The sequence below is a fragment of the Idiotropiscis lumnitzeri genome, chromosome 14, assembly GCF_059441095.1.
Source record: "Idiotropiscis lumnitzeri isolate Australia: NSW breed Sydney's pygmy pipehorse chromosome 14, RoL_Ilum_1.0, whole genome shotgun sequence".
NCBI lineage: Eukaryota > Metazoa > Chordata > Actinopteri > Syngnathiformes > Syngnathidae > Idiotropiscis > Idiotropiscis lumnitzeri.
The window spans coordinates 18,566,159-18,580,033 of NC_142404.1; the positions used below are offsets into that span (position 1 = coordinate 18,566,159).

The 13,875-nt window shown below is 45.4% G+C and overlaps 1 protein-coding gene across 7 annotated transcripts in view; it reads right to left on the reverse strand.

Moving 5' to 3' along the window:
• LOC148323861 (histone deacetylase 4-like) overlaps positions 1–13,875 on the reverse strand; it is a 72,135-nt gene that overhangs the window by 3,382 nt on the left and 54,878 nt on the right. For all 7 annotated transcript variants that reach the window (XM_088315187.1, XM_088315186.1, XM_088315185.1 and 4 more), the window contains 7 exons: positions 12,081–12,136; positions 11,793–11,880; positions 10,261–10,380; positions 10,072–10,169; positions 5,943–6,061; positions 5,253–5,386; positions 440–524 (listed from right to left, as the gene is read on the reverse strand). In XM_088315187.1, the coding sequence (XP_088171313.1) occupies positions 440–524; positions 5,253–5,386; positions 5,943–6,061; positions 10,072–10,169; positions 10,261–10,380; positions 11,793–11,880; positions 12,081–12,136 (700 nt within the window). The remainder of the gene's footprint in view (positions 1–439; positions 525–5,252; positions 5,387–5,942; positions 6,062–10,071; positions 10,170–10,260; positions 10,381–11,792; positions 11,881–12,080; positions 12,137–13,875) is intronic.

The following is a 13,875-nucleotide window of genomic DNA, read 5'->3' on the forward strand; positions in this document are numbered from 1 at the left end:
GTGTTTTGGGGAAAAAAAAAAAAACGCTATGTGATGATGGCGAACGTCTTTGTCACTTAATTCCACATATGAGCTTTAAGGTTAAAATCAAATATGCGTATATAATACATATTTTAAATTTGTTATTTGCTGAGATTTGATTACCCAATCCTTATTGTGACTTATTTCTTAGCTCATACTTCAGAAAAACTAAAACTAATATAAAGCTAATCAAATCTAAACAAAGCTTTTAAAAAAATTGCAAAAATGAACAAACGTGTTCTGAAAACTAACTAAAACTACTAAAAATTCAGAACAGGTTAAAAACAAACAATGAAAAAAATGCCAAAGGATTTTAACCGCGCTTGAGACCGAGCGTACGGTGACAGGACAGCTGCGTTAACGTGCTAGCGATAGCGATCACGTTCCGTCCAACGTAAAGTTCCAACGATTCACTCACTGTGAGCTTCAAGAACTTTCTCCATCGAGTGGATGGCATTGGCGTTTGGTCGCTGATGCAAAACCTCGTCTGGAATGGGCTCCAACTGAAAAAAAAAACACAAAACATGCCAATGAAAGGAGGATCATCTCCACGTGACTCCATGAGCCGCCGTGAACAAGTTTTTGTTTTGTATTCAATCAATTGAAATCAATGAATGGTGTTTGCTTTCGCTTGGATTTCCATTTGACTTCAAGATGGCATCGACGGAGCATTTTTATGTCATCCGATTGAGTGCCTGAATTCATCGCAACGTTGCCACAAAAACAGGACTTGCGTGGCTCGAAACGTGCAGCGTCAATCGAACCTCACAGCGAACCAGCCGGCGGTAACCTCACTTGAACTCTCGCTCCCGTTGCCTCCGGCTCACCTCGGCATGCGAACGTACACAACCCACTCAGTTGCTGACGCACGATTAAAACCGTCTGCAGCTCCACACCGATTCTGGAGCACGGCTACGTTACGACAAAAAAAAAAAATAAAATAAAAAGGACAATATGCTCTTTGTACTGCGAGCCACCCCAAGGACACAAGACGCATGGAAAGTTGTTGCTCACACCAAAGTGTGTCGTCTGCAACGTTCAAAGACACGTCATGTTTGTATCGCCACCCGCAAATCGACCAAAAAAGACACAAAGACGACGTTCATGTTGGGCTCAGCAAGAGTCGACGAGGAAGATGACAAGGGCAGTTGGCTTTCTTCCGCCAGGTCGGAATAGTTCTTCTAATTTGAACAAATAGCGTGTAGGAGGGGTCCGCAGGGGAACAAGGAAGCGGCAGTGAGAAGAGTACTTTAATCCCGCTGTGTCACGCCACACGACATCTTGTGCGCAGGGACTCGCGTGTTGATCTTTATTTGTAATCTTTAGCCTGTTTTGTTTTTTTTTTAGAAAAGTTAAAACAATTCAAGGCGAGACTGAAGCCATCAATTGTTATTGTCGAATGGAATTTTCTGAGTCTTACTTTGAAAGGCAAACGAGCTGGCCTGGTGAGTGACGTGGGCGTCAGGAAATGAGACGATTCGAGGAAGGCGGGCGGTTCACGCGTTGAGTGACTCGCCGTGAGTTGCGGCAATCTGCAGCTTGTGTCGGAATGCGCTTCGTCGGTTTTCTCACCGTTAGCTCAGTAAAGCCAGAACGCTACATGGCGAGCTCAAAGTTCACAGGCCATCCTAATCGCAGATGGCAAATGTGAACCAATCCAATTTTTAGTTGAAAACAAATGGTTCCTTATTCATGTTGACTTGTACTTGAAATCTTGGATTTGATCTGAATGTGGACTTGGAGGGCGGTGGGGAATGGATGAACGGCAAGTAGCAGGGTCAGGACAGGACAGGACAGGAGCAGACACCGCCACCATCATATATTAGCATAAGGAACTTCATTTGTACTCCAAGCTAGCACAAAGTTGTCCAAGCGTCGGTTGCGGGCTCGAAAAGTTGCCTTGGAGCCTCGAGGCAAGAGCCCAAAATGACTTTCTGTAACCCCAGCCGGTCAACGCCAGACTAACCCCGCTCGCTTGAGCTCGCCGTCAAAGCGAGGTCAGGGGTTCTCTGGGGTTTTGCGGGGCTCACCTCAGCCAGCGCTTGGATGCCGGTAGAGGGGGGGGGCAGTCTGTCCGCGTGATTGACAGCTGGGCCCCATGCTTATAAACTTTAATGACTCATGTCAGGGTCCTCGGGGGGGAGGCCCCCACCTGGCAGGAATGGCAAACACACGAGATGGACGCTCACGAGGTCCACAGTGACACGAATCCATCGGTGGCACGAAAAGACAAAGATGACGAACGACGGTTTGCAACGGCGTCCGTGACACGACGACGGATGTCCTGGCGAAACAAAAGTGAGACGCTGCGGAAAGCCACGAGCTCAGAGCGAGGAATGTGCGCCGGTATAAACATTCCAGGGGGAGGCTGAAAGAAAAACAGTGGAAAGAGGTGGGATTCCACTTGTTCAGCAAAAGAAAAAAGGCGCACAAGGCGGCCATTGTTTACTGTTGTGGCGGCGTACATGTGTTCCCAGTCACCAAAACCTGTTGATTATGTCACGCTAACTGAGCGAGGAACCAGGTGATCTTTTTCCACCGGCGGCCACGCGGGCTGAACCGAGAGGGGACAGGTGAATTTCAGCGTCTTACTGTAAGCCGAGCCAAAAAAAATCGAGCGAAAAAGGTCACAGGCAGCTGCTAGCAATTAGCATGCTAGCTTGTCGGTGACCAAATCATTGCTAACAAGCCGGCGTCCGAACGGGGCCAACATCTGTTTGCGAGCAATCATGAATTAGTCCGAAACATCACTCACAAGCGGGACTTCAGCATCGACGAGGGGGGGGGGGGGGCGATTTTGTCATCTCTCTTTTCGCAGGTTCATTTGAGCCGTTTTCAAAAGAAACCGAACGCTCATTATAGCGCCGCTTGTCCTAACTTGGCAATAAAAAGGCAAAATATATTTCTCACTCGGGTGAGCCGTAAAAGGCCGCAAGTAAAAGCCACGCGGGCGGGTTGAAGAGGTCACGGCGCACGCTCGAGGTGATGAAATGGGGACGATAAAAATCGGCCTTTGTTGAATGCCATCAAACCCGTCGCACTTTATTTGGATTTGGGTTTTTTTTGCTTTTTCTCCCAAAATGATTGTTGCGGCTTAAAACAAGTACGTCCTATAGTCCAAAAATACGGTATACGAAGTTTGATCAAGAATCAACCAGAAATTTGAAAGAAAGAAAAAAAAGCGCGAGTCACCTTTGTTTTATCAACCAGGAAAAGAAAAGGCGAAAGGCATACTCAGCTTTTTTTTTTTTTCTTTCGAGCTGCACTGCACCATTGATGTTTTCCAGCCGCATTCCACATCCATTACAGCGATCTTCGCTGATATTATGATAAAGGTGCTCGCTTCCTGTTTTGATAGCATCAGGGACATTTCAGGCTCTTTCTGCTTTTTTTTTTTTTTTTCCTCCCAACACTTGACTGACATGACCAGTTGGCCCGCCGCAAGTCGAGACGACAACGTTGACGCCGACTCGATTTCCGTCGGTTCAACGTTTTGGTTTTCTCCGTTCATTATTTGGCAATTTAGCATCCGACATCAGTCCAGAACTGTGCCTCGTTTTGACAAACATGCCCAACAAATTTCATATGCAGTCATACTCCGAAAAACAAAAATGCAGTTTTTCAAAAATGACTGTTGACAAACTTGCCAGAGGGAGTTTTTTCCCAACTTTCCAGGGGGTCAATTCTGAGTCTTCATAGCTTGCGTTCAGGAACTCTAAAATATATCCGTATGTGCGTTATTTTAAGCAAAACCGGTGAGTTTTCGGGCATGCCGAGGCCCACGAAAAGGCGAGTCATTTTTTCAAACAGCGTAATTACAAACTCCTCGAGTGTAGACAAGACGCAAAAACAACAAGAAATATTTTCAAAGCGGCATGGGAACAAGCCAGGTTGGTTTCCTCACGCTCCACTTCAAACGATTAGCGCATTTCCCCGTCCGATGTGATCCCGAGGCGTGGAAGGAGGTGTGAGGGTAACCGCTTTCAGATGTTGCGCCAGCGACGGACGCTCGCACCCGGGGCGTCCCGCAGGGCTCAGGCAATTGACGCGCGACGCCTCCTGCCAATTTGCGAATTTTCAGCTCGCCGCCGCACTCATCCAGTGACCTCCTCCCAAAAAAAAAAAAAAAAGGAAGGGGCAGCCACGTCTGGTGCTCGGCAGGCTGCCGAAACTTTACACGCGCGCCGCTTGATCCGATTCCTAACTTTTGCAGCAGAGTGTGTGCGACCGGCGTGTCCCTCACTCGCATTCATGGCATCGCACGCAAGAGTTTGGCTGCACAGTAGCGCTCAAATTATTCAAGTTGGCATCGGCTTGAATTCACACGTCTCCAAAATGACTTTTCGGGCAAATAAAAGCAAATTCCAATTTTCCCGAGTTAGCCAACCTTGCAATGCATCGAACCAATCAGTGTTCACTCATTATTGTTCAAAAAAAGAAAAAAAAAATTTTTTTCAATCTTGAGGTGTCATAACGCGCCACTTTTACAACACTTCAAGTGTCCAACCTTTTTTTTTTCAGCACTTTTAAACAGCCGTCGAAATAACAGACGACGTGCATGCAGACCAATGTGATCGTTTTGTGGAGAAAAAAAAAAATATGAAAGTGGACCACATTTAGACATTCGGGGTTTCGAGCTCAGTACAGAAGTCCCACAACAAGAGAAGAAGTTATTTTAGTTACATAATCTGGACCGGCGGGAGAACATGAGCCCCGGCGAGAAAGCACTCCAGCTTCTCCATCAGCTCCAAGAAAAAGTGGAGGCGGCTTCTGCCGCGATTGGCTATTCTGCCGGGTGCCATGAATCACAAAGCTGCGATCCAGAATCCAACCTACACACGCCCACAATTAACCTTTTGCCTCCTATTCGAGTCTTTCGAGTGTGTGTGTGTCTGCTGACTTCCTGTCAAGAGTGAAGGACTCGATCTTGGCCTCCGTGAACGCACTTCTTTAAAAACTTTTACATGGCCCCATCAAGTGTGACATTAAATAACCAAGTCAATCTTTTGCCATGTGCAAATTTCTGCGAGCGCGCGACCAATTGTGACACCAAAGATCCGACCGCCAAGCCGCAGCCAGACGACACTTTCGGAATATCTGAAAACATCCTCATGTCAAAAGCAAAACGTTCTTGGATGCGCAGATTAGCATTAGCTCACAGCGCTAACAATTTCTGGATGGAAGCTTACTCCCCCCCCCCCCCCCCCTTCTGAGCCGGGCTCTCATCTTACCTCGTTGCCGAGCAGAGCGGAGACGCAGGCCTCAGACGCATCACATATGGCAGTGAGGTCATGACCTCCCTCCAGGGCGAGCACCAGCCGGCCGCCTGCAAGAGCCATCAGCTGCCTGGTCAGGTAGCCGAAACCTGGACGTGCAGGAAAAGAAAAAGGAATGGGTGGGTATACGTTGGGCAGGCCGATGAAGCGTTCACTTCCTTTTTGGAGCGTGATCAAAGAAAAAAAAGAAAGAAAAAAGGAGAAGAATGATCCACGAGAGGAAGAAAGGTGTGCTGTGGATTTATAGGCGACAAAAAGCGCGGCATCCTATGAGGCCCGTTTCATGTTCAGAGCGGGTCACAGCTTTTCATCTACTCATGAGCGGAAGTACATTAGACGGACTTTAAAAAGTCTACACACCCCTCAAAGGGGGGTTCCAAATGTATGCCACGAACACAGTAATGGTCGTAAAAAAAATCAGATGCCAATTATCGGGAAAATGCCAAATATCGGCCCAGAGAATCGGGCCGGCTGATAATCCGTCTCTCGCTAATTCAGAACATCGCATGCTGAAGCGGAGGAGGGTCTTCTGCAGTTTTTTCGGAACAATCAAATTGATTTCGAACAATATCAGACTTACTGTTGCCATTCTAAATTATTTGTCAACCAAAGCAAACGAAGAAATAGTTTTTATTTGGGACTTACATTTGCCAGTCAGCGTGTATCCACCCAAAGGCGGCGCATGTCCGTCCACGGGGTCAAAACCGGATGATACCAGAACCACGTCTGGCGCAAACTCGTTGGCTATCGGCATCACCACCGTCCTGCAAACGGCAAACAAACACAATTGTGTTAACAAAAAAAGAAGCAACCTCAAATACGGTTGCGCCCCGACAAGATGTGGTCCGACTGACTTTTTTCTGGCCGCATTTCATTAGCAGTTATTTTTGTGTTTTTATTGATGTGAAAAAGGCTGGCTCGACGATACGGCCAGTGACGAGGACAAACAGCGGCCGCTCCAAGAAACACAACATTTCCCGAGAAAAGAACTGTCACTCCACCCATTCCTGAGTGCAATCAAAACCACAAAGTCCGGATCAGCAAATAATGACTCTCAAAGCATTTCTGATGGGATCAAACTGTCCGGTCTTTAAAAGTTGCTTGTTCGAGTGAAGTAAAAGTCGCTGCTGAGCCCTCGGACGGATTTAGCAAGAATGGAGAGAGATGATGAAACGGCAATCATGTAGCTTTAGCGGCTTTCTAAATAATTTGTTTTTTTTTAACGTACAAACACACACAGACAGCAACTGAGTGTGCGTGTGTGCGCACGGAAGTGAAAGACACCGCACGGCTTTCTAGAAATGGTAATTTAGAAAATTTGGAGGCCGTTATAATTGCATGTAAGTAAAGTACAGGAGATACTTCTAAAAGTGGATGGGTGTGGCGAATGTCAAGTCCAAGTGGACTTGCAGCTCGTGCAGCGCTGACATTGACTCTCGCTTCACAAACGTATTAATAAGCGCAGCGATTTCACGGCAACTGGCACAATCCAACGTCGTTTCATACAAAACCAAATTGTGTGTTCCCGCAAGTTAACGTCCATGTTTAATTTGCTTGGCAAATAGTCACCACAGAGCCCAACACGTGGTTCCGGGAGACTTTTCGTGGCCAGGCCTCCCAACACACATTTTGCAAAGAGGTAGGCGGGCGTGTCTGATATTTAAGGCGTGTAGTGTTGTTAGTGGGGAGCAACGGAGTACCACAGGGTTCCCATCGAGTTCCTCTGTAGTTTACTTTGGTTGGCAGAGAAACGGCGTGCTCTTAACTCTGGGGGCCATCGTCACTTTATGACTTTTGCTCACCACCAAAATGAGGCTGGGAGGGATTTTTTTTTTTAATTCAATTTTGCTGTGTTTTGTAATATTGTGATGGTCCAGCGATGAGAGATGAGCTACACCTGGGATTGGTCGCCAGATAACTGCAGACCATTATAATGGGTCATTTTTTCAGCTCCGGCAGATTGAAATGAGAAGTTAAAAAGAAGAACTACACACGCAATAAAACAAAAGACAAAAGGAATGAGTAGGGGGTGGAGCCTGGACAAAAATATGTGAATGAGTCAGCAAACGATGAAGGTGAATCTTGACCCGTGTCCGAAAGGGGAAACAACAAACAAATGTTGAGTGGCCGCACGTATACGTTGGCACGACGGATCGCGTCATCCATGCAGCAACTGGCCGTTTTTCTCCTTTGTGACTCCAGCACATGTGCTTATTTGGACCGACACGCGACGCCGAGGGAAAACCTTGACCGCCGCGTTTCCCCGGGAACTCTTCCGTCCACCTCTTCCAACCTTGAGCGCGCATCGAGACGGTTCTGCTGGCGATGGCAAAAACAGCTGCTCTAATGACTCGTGCCTCCCACCCCACCGGAATGAAAGCTTGACATGTGAGGAAGTAAGAAACTGCAGCAATCAGCTTGCAGACTGGCACGTGGGAGGAAAACGGAATTTCGAAGGAGCGCATGATCTATTGACCATGTTGGTTATTTTGGGATCGAATTATCTGCTCGATTTCCTCCATGACAACAAATATTTTTCTATCGTCGCTGTCCTGCGAAAAACACGAATGTCCCATTTTGTCCTTTTGTTCTACGCGAATGGGACGTCCGTAACGTGGAAACCACATTAACGTAAAAACAATTTTTAAAAAATGGACTGAAGTGTTTTTCACAGGACAGTCCATAAAAGGCACCTCTGATGGACAATTTGACTAAATGAGTGGTGCCTTGAGATAAAAGCATCTTAACTTAAGGTTTTTGCGGTCGGCTGCTCCGAAGATTTTTTTTTATCTTGACGTGAGCAAAATATTAAGAATATTCTTCACCCCCACAACTCGACAAAATGTAGCCACCTTCAATACACATTGATTTTCTTGCAGAGGATGGATAATATCAGTGGGTGGCGCTATTGCGCTCACATTTTCTTTTTGCAGGTTAGGCGGAGAGCAAATGTTATTACTGCGTGTTTTTTATCGAGTGTAATTTTGTTGTGTAAAGCGAACCCAAACTGCCTGCACTCAAGTCAGCCGAGTGGACCACTACACCATCGGGGAGGACATCAATAGAACTTTAGTACCAATATTTCATTTCCATTGACAGCCTCTGGAATGCTTGATGTGCTTTAGAAGAACATATACGGACTGGAGGTCCATTTAATAATCTCTTAAAATGTGCAAAAAAAAAAAAAAGCTGTTTTGGTATGAAGTCCACCAAAAGCTGCCAATACAAAGCTACATTGCACAAGCTGCAGGGCTTCCCCCTCCGTTCATAAAAAAAAAAAAAAAAAATGTCGAGCACAGGGAATGAGAGAGTGAGAGTAAAAAAAAAAAAATTCACTCACACGCACACTAACACTTCAAAGCCATGTCATCTGGCTCAGAGGAGAGCTGGCTTGAATTAAGTTTAATTCTTCTCCCCTCTCATTGAGCAAGTGAAAGGAGAAGGGAGAGAGCGAGAGAGAATGAGAGAGAAAGAAAAAAGCGGGAGTGCGAGAGAGCTTCTGGTTTTCATTAGAAGCAATATTCTTATCTTTTTTCTCGGTGCTTTTCTTGCGGCTCAAACTTGATCCCCTGCAAAAGCAACGTGGCACAAGAGGAAGGTTCGGGGCTAGAGGGCGTGCATCCTCCCCACCCCTCAACCCCCCCAACCCCATCCACAAAAAAAAAAAACAAGACTGTTTTTGAGATTTACCACAGAATGCTCCAAAGAATCAGCAACTAATCAATTATCAAATTTAATAGCAATCATTTTTGATAATTGATTTTTTTTAGGCAATTTAAAATGGTTCAAACACCTCAAAATGTCAGTCTCTTAACGGTAAATATTATCCCTTTTTTGTAGTCCTACATGTAAATGTCTTTGTGTAGACGCGGCTCAGGATTTTATTTTTTTTTTTAGTCAATCACCGATCAGCGAGTTAAAAAAAATAAACCAGAACGGATCACCGGTGCAATCAGAAAATGTATCCATCTATCCAATTTATTGAAACAACTTGTTTATTTACGGCCCCCACCATTCACGGGATTGGAGTCGGCCCGGCCCGACCCGGGAAGAGCCAAACTTTGAGTATCATTTATGCACCAGGAAAGATGTGGAAGGCGTTCAAGATGGTTTTAGAAAATTCACGTTTGGAGACAACTGTAACGAAACAGAAGATAGAGGCAAAAAAAAAGTCAATGGATCGCACCTGACAGATAAAAAGGTGGTGAGCGTTCTTGTGGAATTTGGAGTGACATCACATGGCGCTAAAAGATACGTATTCGCAGTCGAATCGATCATCCGGAGGCAGTCGGCGATCAAGATGAGGTCTGGCGTGCGTTAAGAAGACATTCCGCACGCTTCCAGGAGATTGCGTGCCCCAAACAGACGATGTTTGTCGCTTGAGATTTACTGGCGTGTTTTCAGACAGCAACAATAGGAATGCCTTTCTTCTAACGGACAACTCCACCAATGTGGTTGGAAAAATTGTTTCAGGAAAATCCACGAAAATGGCTTGTGATCAAAATTGTCATGATTTCCGGAGGTGGCGTCGTAATCTGCCACAGCAAACCTTTTGGAATATGCAGATCTGCACGCCAACAAGTCTTTGAAATGTAGTGCATGAAGTGCTGCCTCCACGGGGGAAAATCATTTGACTATCCCACATTTTGGACTCGATGAGAGACATTTTGACTTGTTCAACCTTCCCAGCGGCACCTCGGGTCGTCATGGTAACGAAAGACGTCCTCGCCATTGGCTCACACGGAGGTGAACGGCCGCTCATCGGAATTCTTACCGGAATGCTGCCAAGTACTCCGCATCACCCATGGGGGGTTCGAGTCCTCCAGTGAAAGCCATATTCACGTTGAAGCCGGTACCGGGGCCGCTGCCAACCTGGCGTGGGCAGCCAACACGAGTCAGCGATGAATTCAAAAGAAAGAAATCAGATTTTTTTTCAAAATGGCCACCGACAAACAAGACATACCTCATCGGGGGCTCCACTTCCTGGGAAAAAGTTGCCGTCGTCGTAGCGATGCAAGGACAGGTAAAGGACGCTGGGGTCGGAGTAGAAAGCCTGCTGGGTCCCGTTGCCGTGGTGAACGTCCTGGTTGCGGAAAACAAAAGAGGCCGTTTAGGGTAACGCGTCGCAAGTGAAGCGATGAATTTCTTCTTCGTGACATCATCAATCCTCAAAACATGCCTGCTTCCGCGTGGGCATGGTGAGGCACCCCAAAGGATTTCAATAAATGAAAGAATGATAATAATCAGCGATTCTCAATGAGATGAGCACCAAGACAAAGAAAGAGGACAAAGACTAACTGCAGCCTGTTTGGAGTTGGAAAAAAACAATTCCGGTCACCAATATGGTGTCGATTAAAAGACTCAAGTGTCAATTACACAAGAATGTTTTAATACACGACCCCAAAAAATGTCCCGGTTGTCTGGTGGCAGATTGGCACGACAACATCTCATCCAGCAGCAGACGGACGGACGGACGGACGGAGACAGGAAATGAAACGGCCCTTCAAAGGCTTCTGAGAAGAGTCACGAGCTGCCACCGCCGCGCTCCACCTAGACGCAACCGCGCCGCTCTCGTGCACTCTTCAAAGCGTTTCGGACGACGTGTCCTGCGAGTATGTCGCGAGTCTTTCTGTTTCGGATTATTTTAGTGCGGCAACGTGCTGCACGACGACTGAGAAATGAAGAGCCGTTAAAACAGCATCGTCAGCTTACCGGCCGGTGTGAATGATGTTATTTACGGAAATGTTAAGTGGTAGCCTCGGATGAGCCACAAAAAGGTCGCTTTTTTTCTGTGGAATCTATAGCTTATTATTTATTTGTTTATGACTCATCACAAAGTGGTACCAATGCTTTGGATAACAGACATGTGCATCTGGATTAAAGGAATTAGGAGCAAGTGATTTTATAAAATTATTGACGCCCCCTTACCTGCCATTATTATTATTATTATTAATAATAATAATAATAATAATAATAATAATAATTATATATAATTATTATATATAATTATTATATATAATTATTATATAATAATAATAATAATTATTATTATTATTATTATATATAATTATTATATAATAATAATAATAATAATAATAATTATATATAATTATTATATATAATTATTATATAATAATAATAATAATTATTATTATTATTATTATATATAATAATTATATAATAATAATAATAATAATAATATATAGATATATATATATTTTAAATATCAACATTAATAAGCAAGGAATCAAAAGTACATTACAGCTAACTCCAAAAGTGTCTGAAAGACTCCAAAGAAGTCTCGTCCAAAAATTGGCTGGGCATAAAGTGCCAAAATAGTCTTTTTTTTTTTTTTAATAAATAATGAGTTACTGATATTTTGATGGCAAGATTCTATGGAAGTTGCGTAAACAGACGAACTGGTGATTGTTCACATTTCCTCTGCTGCTCGTGAGCCAATCAGGCGTCTTTGCAAGTGTTTTCTGTGGCACTTACCCAGTCCACGATGAGGATCTTGCTGACATTGAGCCTCTGCTGCAGCAGTTTGGCTGCGATGGCCACCGAGTTGAAGTAGCAGAATCCCCTGCGAGGGCAAGCCAGAACTTTTTTCACCACTTGCATTTTGGACCTTTTCGATTTCTTTTGGCTTGCCGACACAGACTTTGTTTGGCCACACAAAATTATAGGAGCTCAGATACGGTGGAAGTCATGTCGAATGGTCTGCAACTTTTTGCGTCGCACCACAATCATTCCGAATTTCAATCACACTGACCATTTACTTACATTGGCGTGCTCTCCTCGGCGTGGTGTCCAGGTGGTCGCACAACCGCAAAACCGTTCTGGCGGACGAAAACATTCAAGTTTTACAACGACATGACTTTTCTGACAGGCCATTTTCACATTTCAGTGCACGCCCCAAAAATGTTCAACTTGCGCCACTAAAATTTACACACACGCACACACATATGCGTGTACACACCGACTCTCTCACACACACACACACACAGGTAAACACACCCCAGCATACATGGTAACACAAACATTCACACACACACGGACACACATTCTGTCACACAATGACACCAACACACACTCACACACACACGGCAGCGAGTTAAAAGTGTTTCTTTTGGTGAAGGCAAGTGTTTTGGAGGGACTCCCAGCGCTATAAGGGGACATGAGATAAATGTCGGCGGTGATGTTAAGTGAGGCAAGATGGACTAATGATGTTGAGCCAGCTGCTGCGGATTAGTAGCCAGTCGGGAGATTAGCCCAGAAGACAACTTGTACAGCTGGCTTTAAAAAGCCGGCTGTGTCACGAAGCGGATGAGAGACACTGGCGACATTATTTTTGGAGGTAGCAGAAAAATGTCTACTTGGAAAACAAAACAGACACGGACGCGAAGGAAGAGACGATTTACGGCATCCCGCGGCGTCGACAGTTGTCGGCGCAGGTGGAATTTGCTCATTGGGCTCCTCGGATGACCGTGCGCGCCCGCGTGCGCGCCCGCGTGTGCGTGCGTGTGCGCATGTGTTAAAATCGGGTTAAGCTGAGGGCAAGTCAATAACAGTCAACTTTAACCCCCACGTTGATAATATTCACACGGGCGTGTGCTTCGTCTCCTGGTTGGAAATCACGCGAGAAATATTTCAAATGGCAAACCATCGTGAGCAGGAGGCCAGATTAATAAAATATCGTCAAGTTCCCGCCTAGTCGCGATTTAGGAAATTATCGACACTGAACCTCCGATTATTAAAGCAGGCTTTTTATTTTAATATATTGAAAACATATTTGAACCAAAACATTTAAGAGGAGGGGCCTGGGGTGGGAGGGGCCTCTTTGTTGTAGTTAACTCTACTGTAACCGAGGTTAAGGGTGACCCGCGAAGAGTGTATTTTTATTTTTCTGCAGAACTAATCCTAATGTGGTAAAATGTCACGAGATAGCATCAAAGCTCTAGCCGGTAGGAAAGTAGTAGTTGGTGCCAAAGAAGTAAACATCTGCCCGTCAGGGAGGAGCTACTTGGGTTGTTAGTGGAGAGTCTTTGCCATATGTGCATTTTACATAAGCACGTCCGGCGTATTTTATGAAAATGAAATAATCTCACTACTATTTTTTTTTTAATGTTGCAAAGTAAGTTTGGAAGAATGTGAACGTATTTCGGGATTGTTTGGCATTGGTTACATGGACAGTTTATTCAAATGGACAATTCTAAATAACTCATTCACTGCCTTTGACGTGCATAGAAGCCAAAAAGTTCATTCATTTTACCTGGGCTGGCAGTAAATGAGTCCAAAAAAACCCAAACTTTTTTGATTATATTTGCGATGACGGCCTCATGTGGAATTAACACGGAAGAATCTGGCTAAGTGGGCCCACGAGCGTTCCCTCGAACAGAGCCATTAGTCTGCGGTATGTGGGTGCTAAGCTAACGGCGAGCGGCGAGTCTGCTCAGCGGGTGGCTGCCGCGTCGCGCCAATAAAACGGGCCTGTTAGTCGGGACCGGCAGCGTCTGCGAGGGCCCCCGTGCCGCCTGGCGCCCCGCTGGCTTCAAACAGGGAGCAGCCACTCGTACAC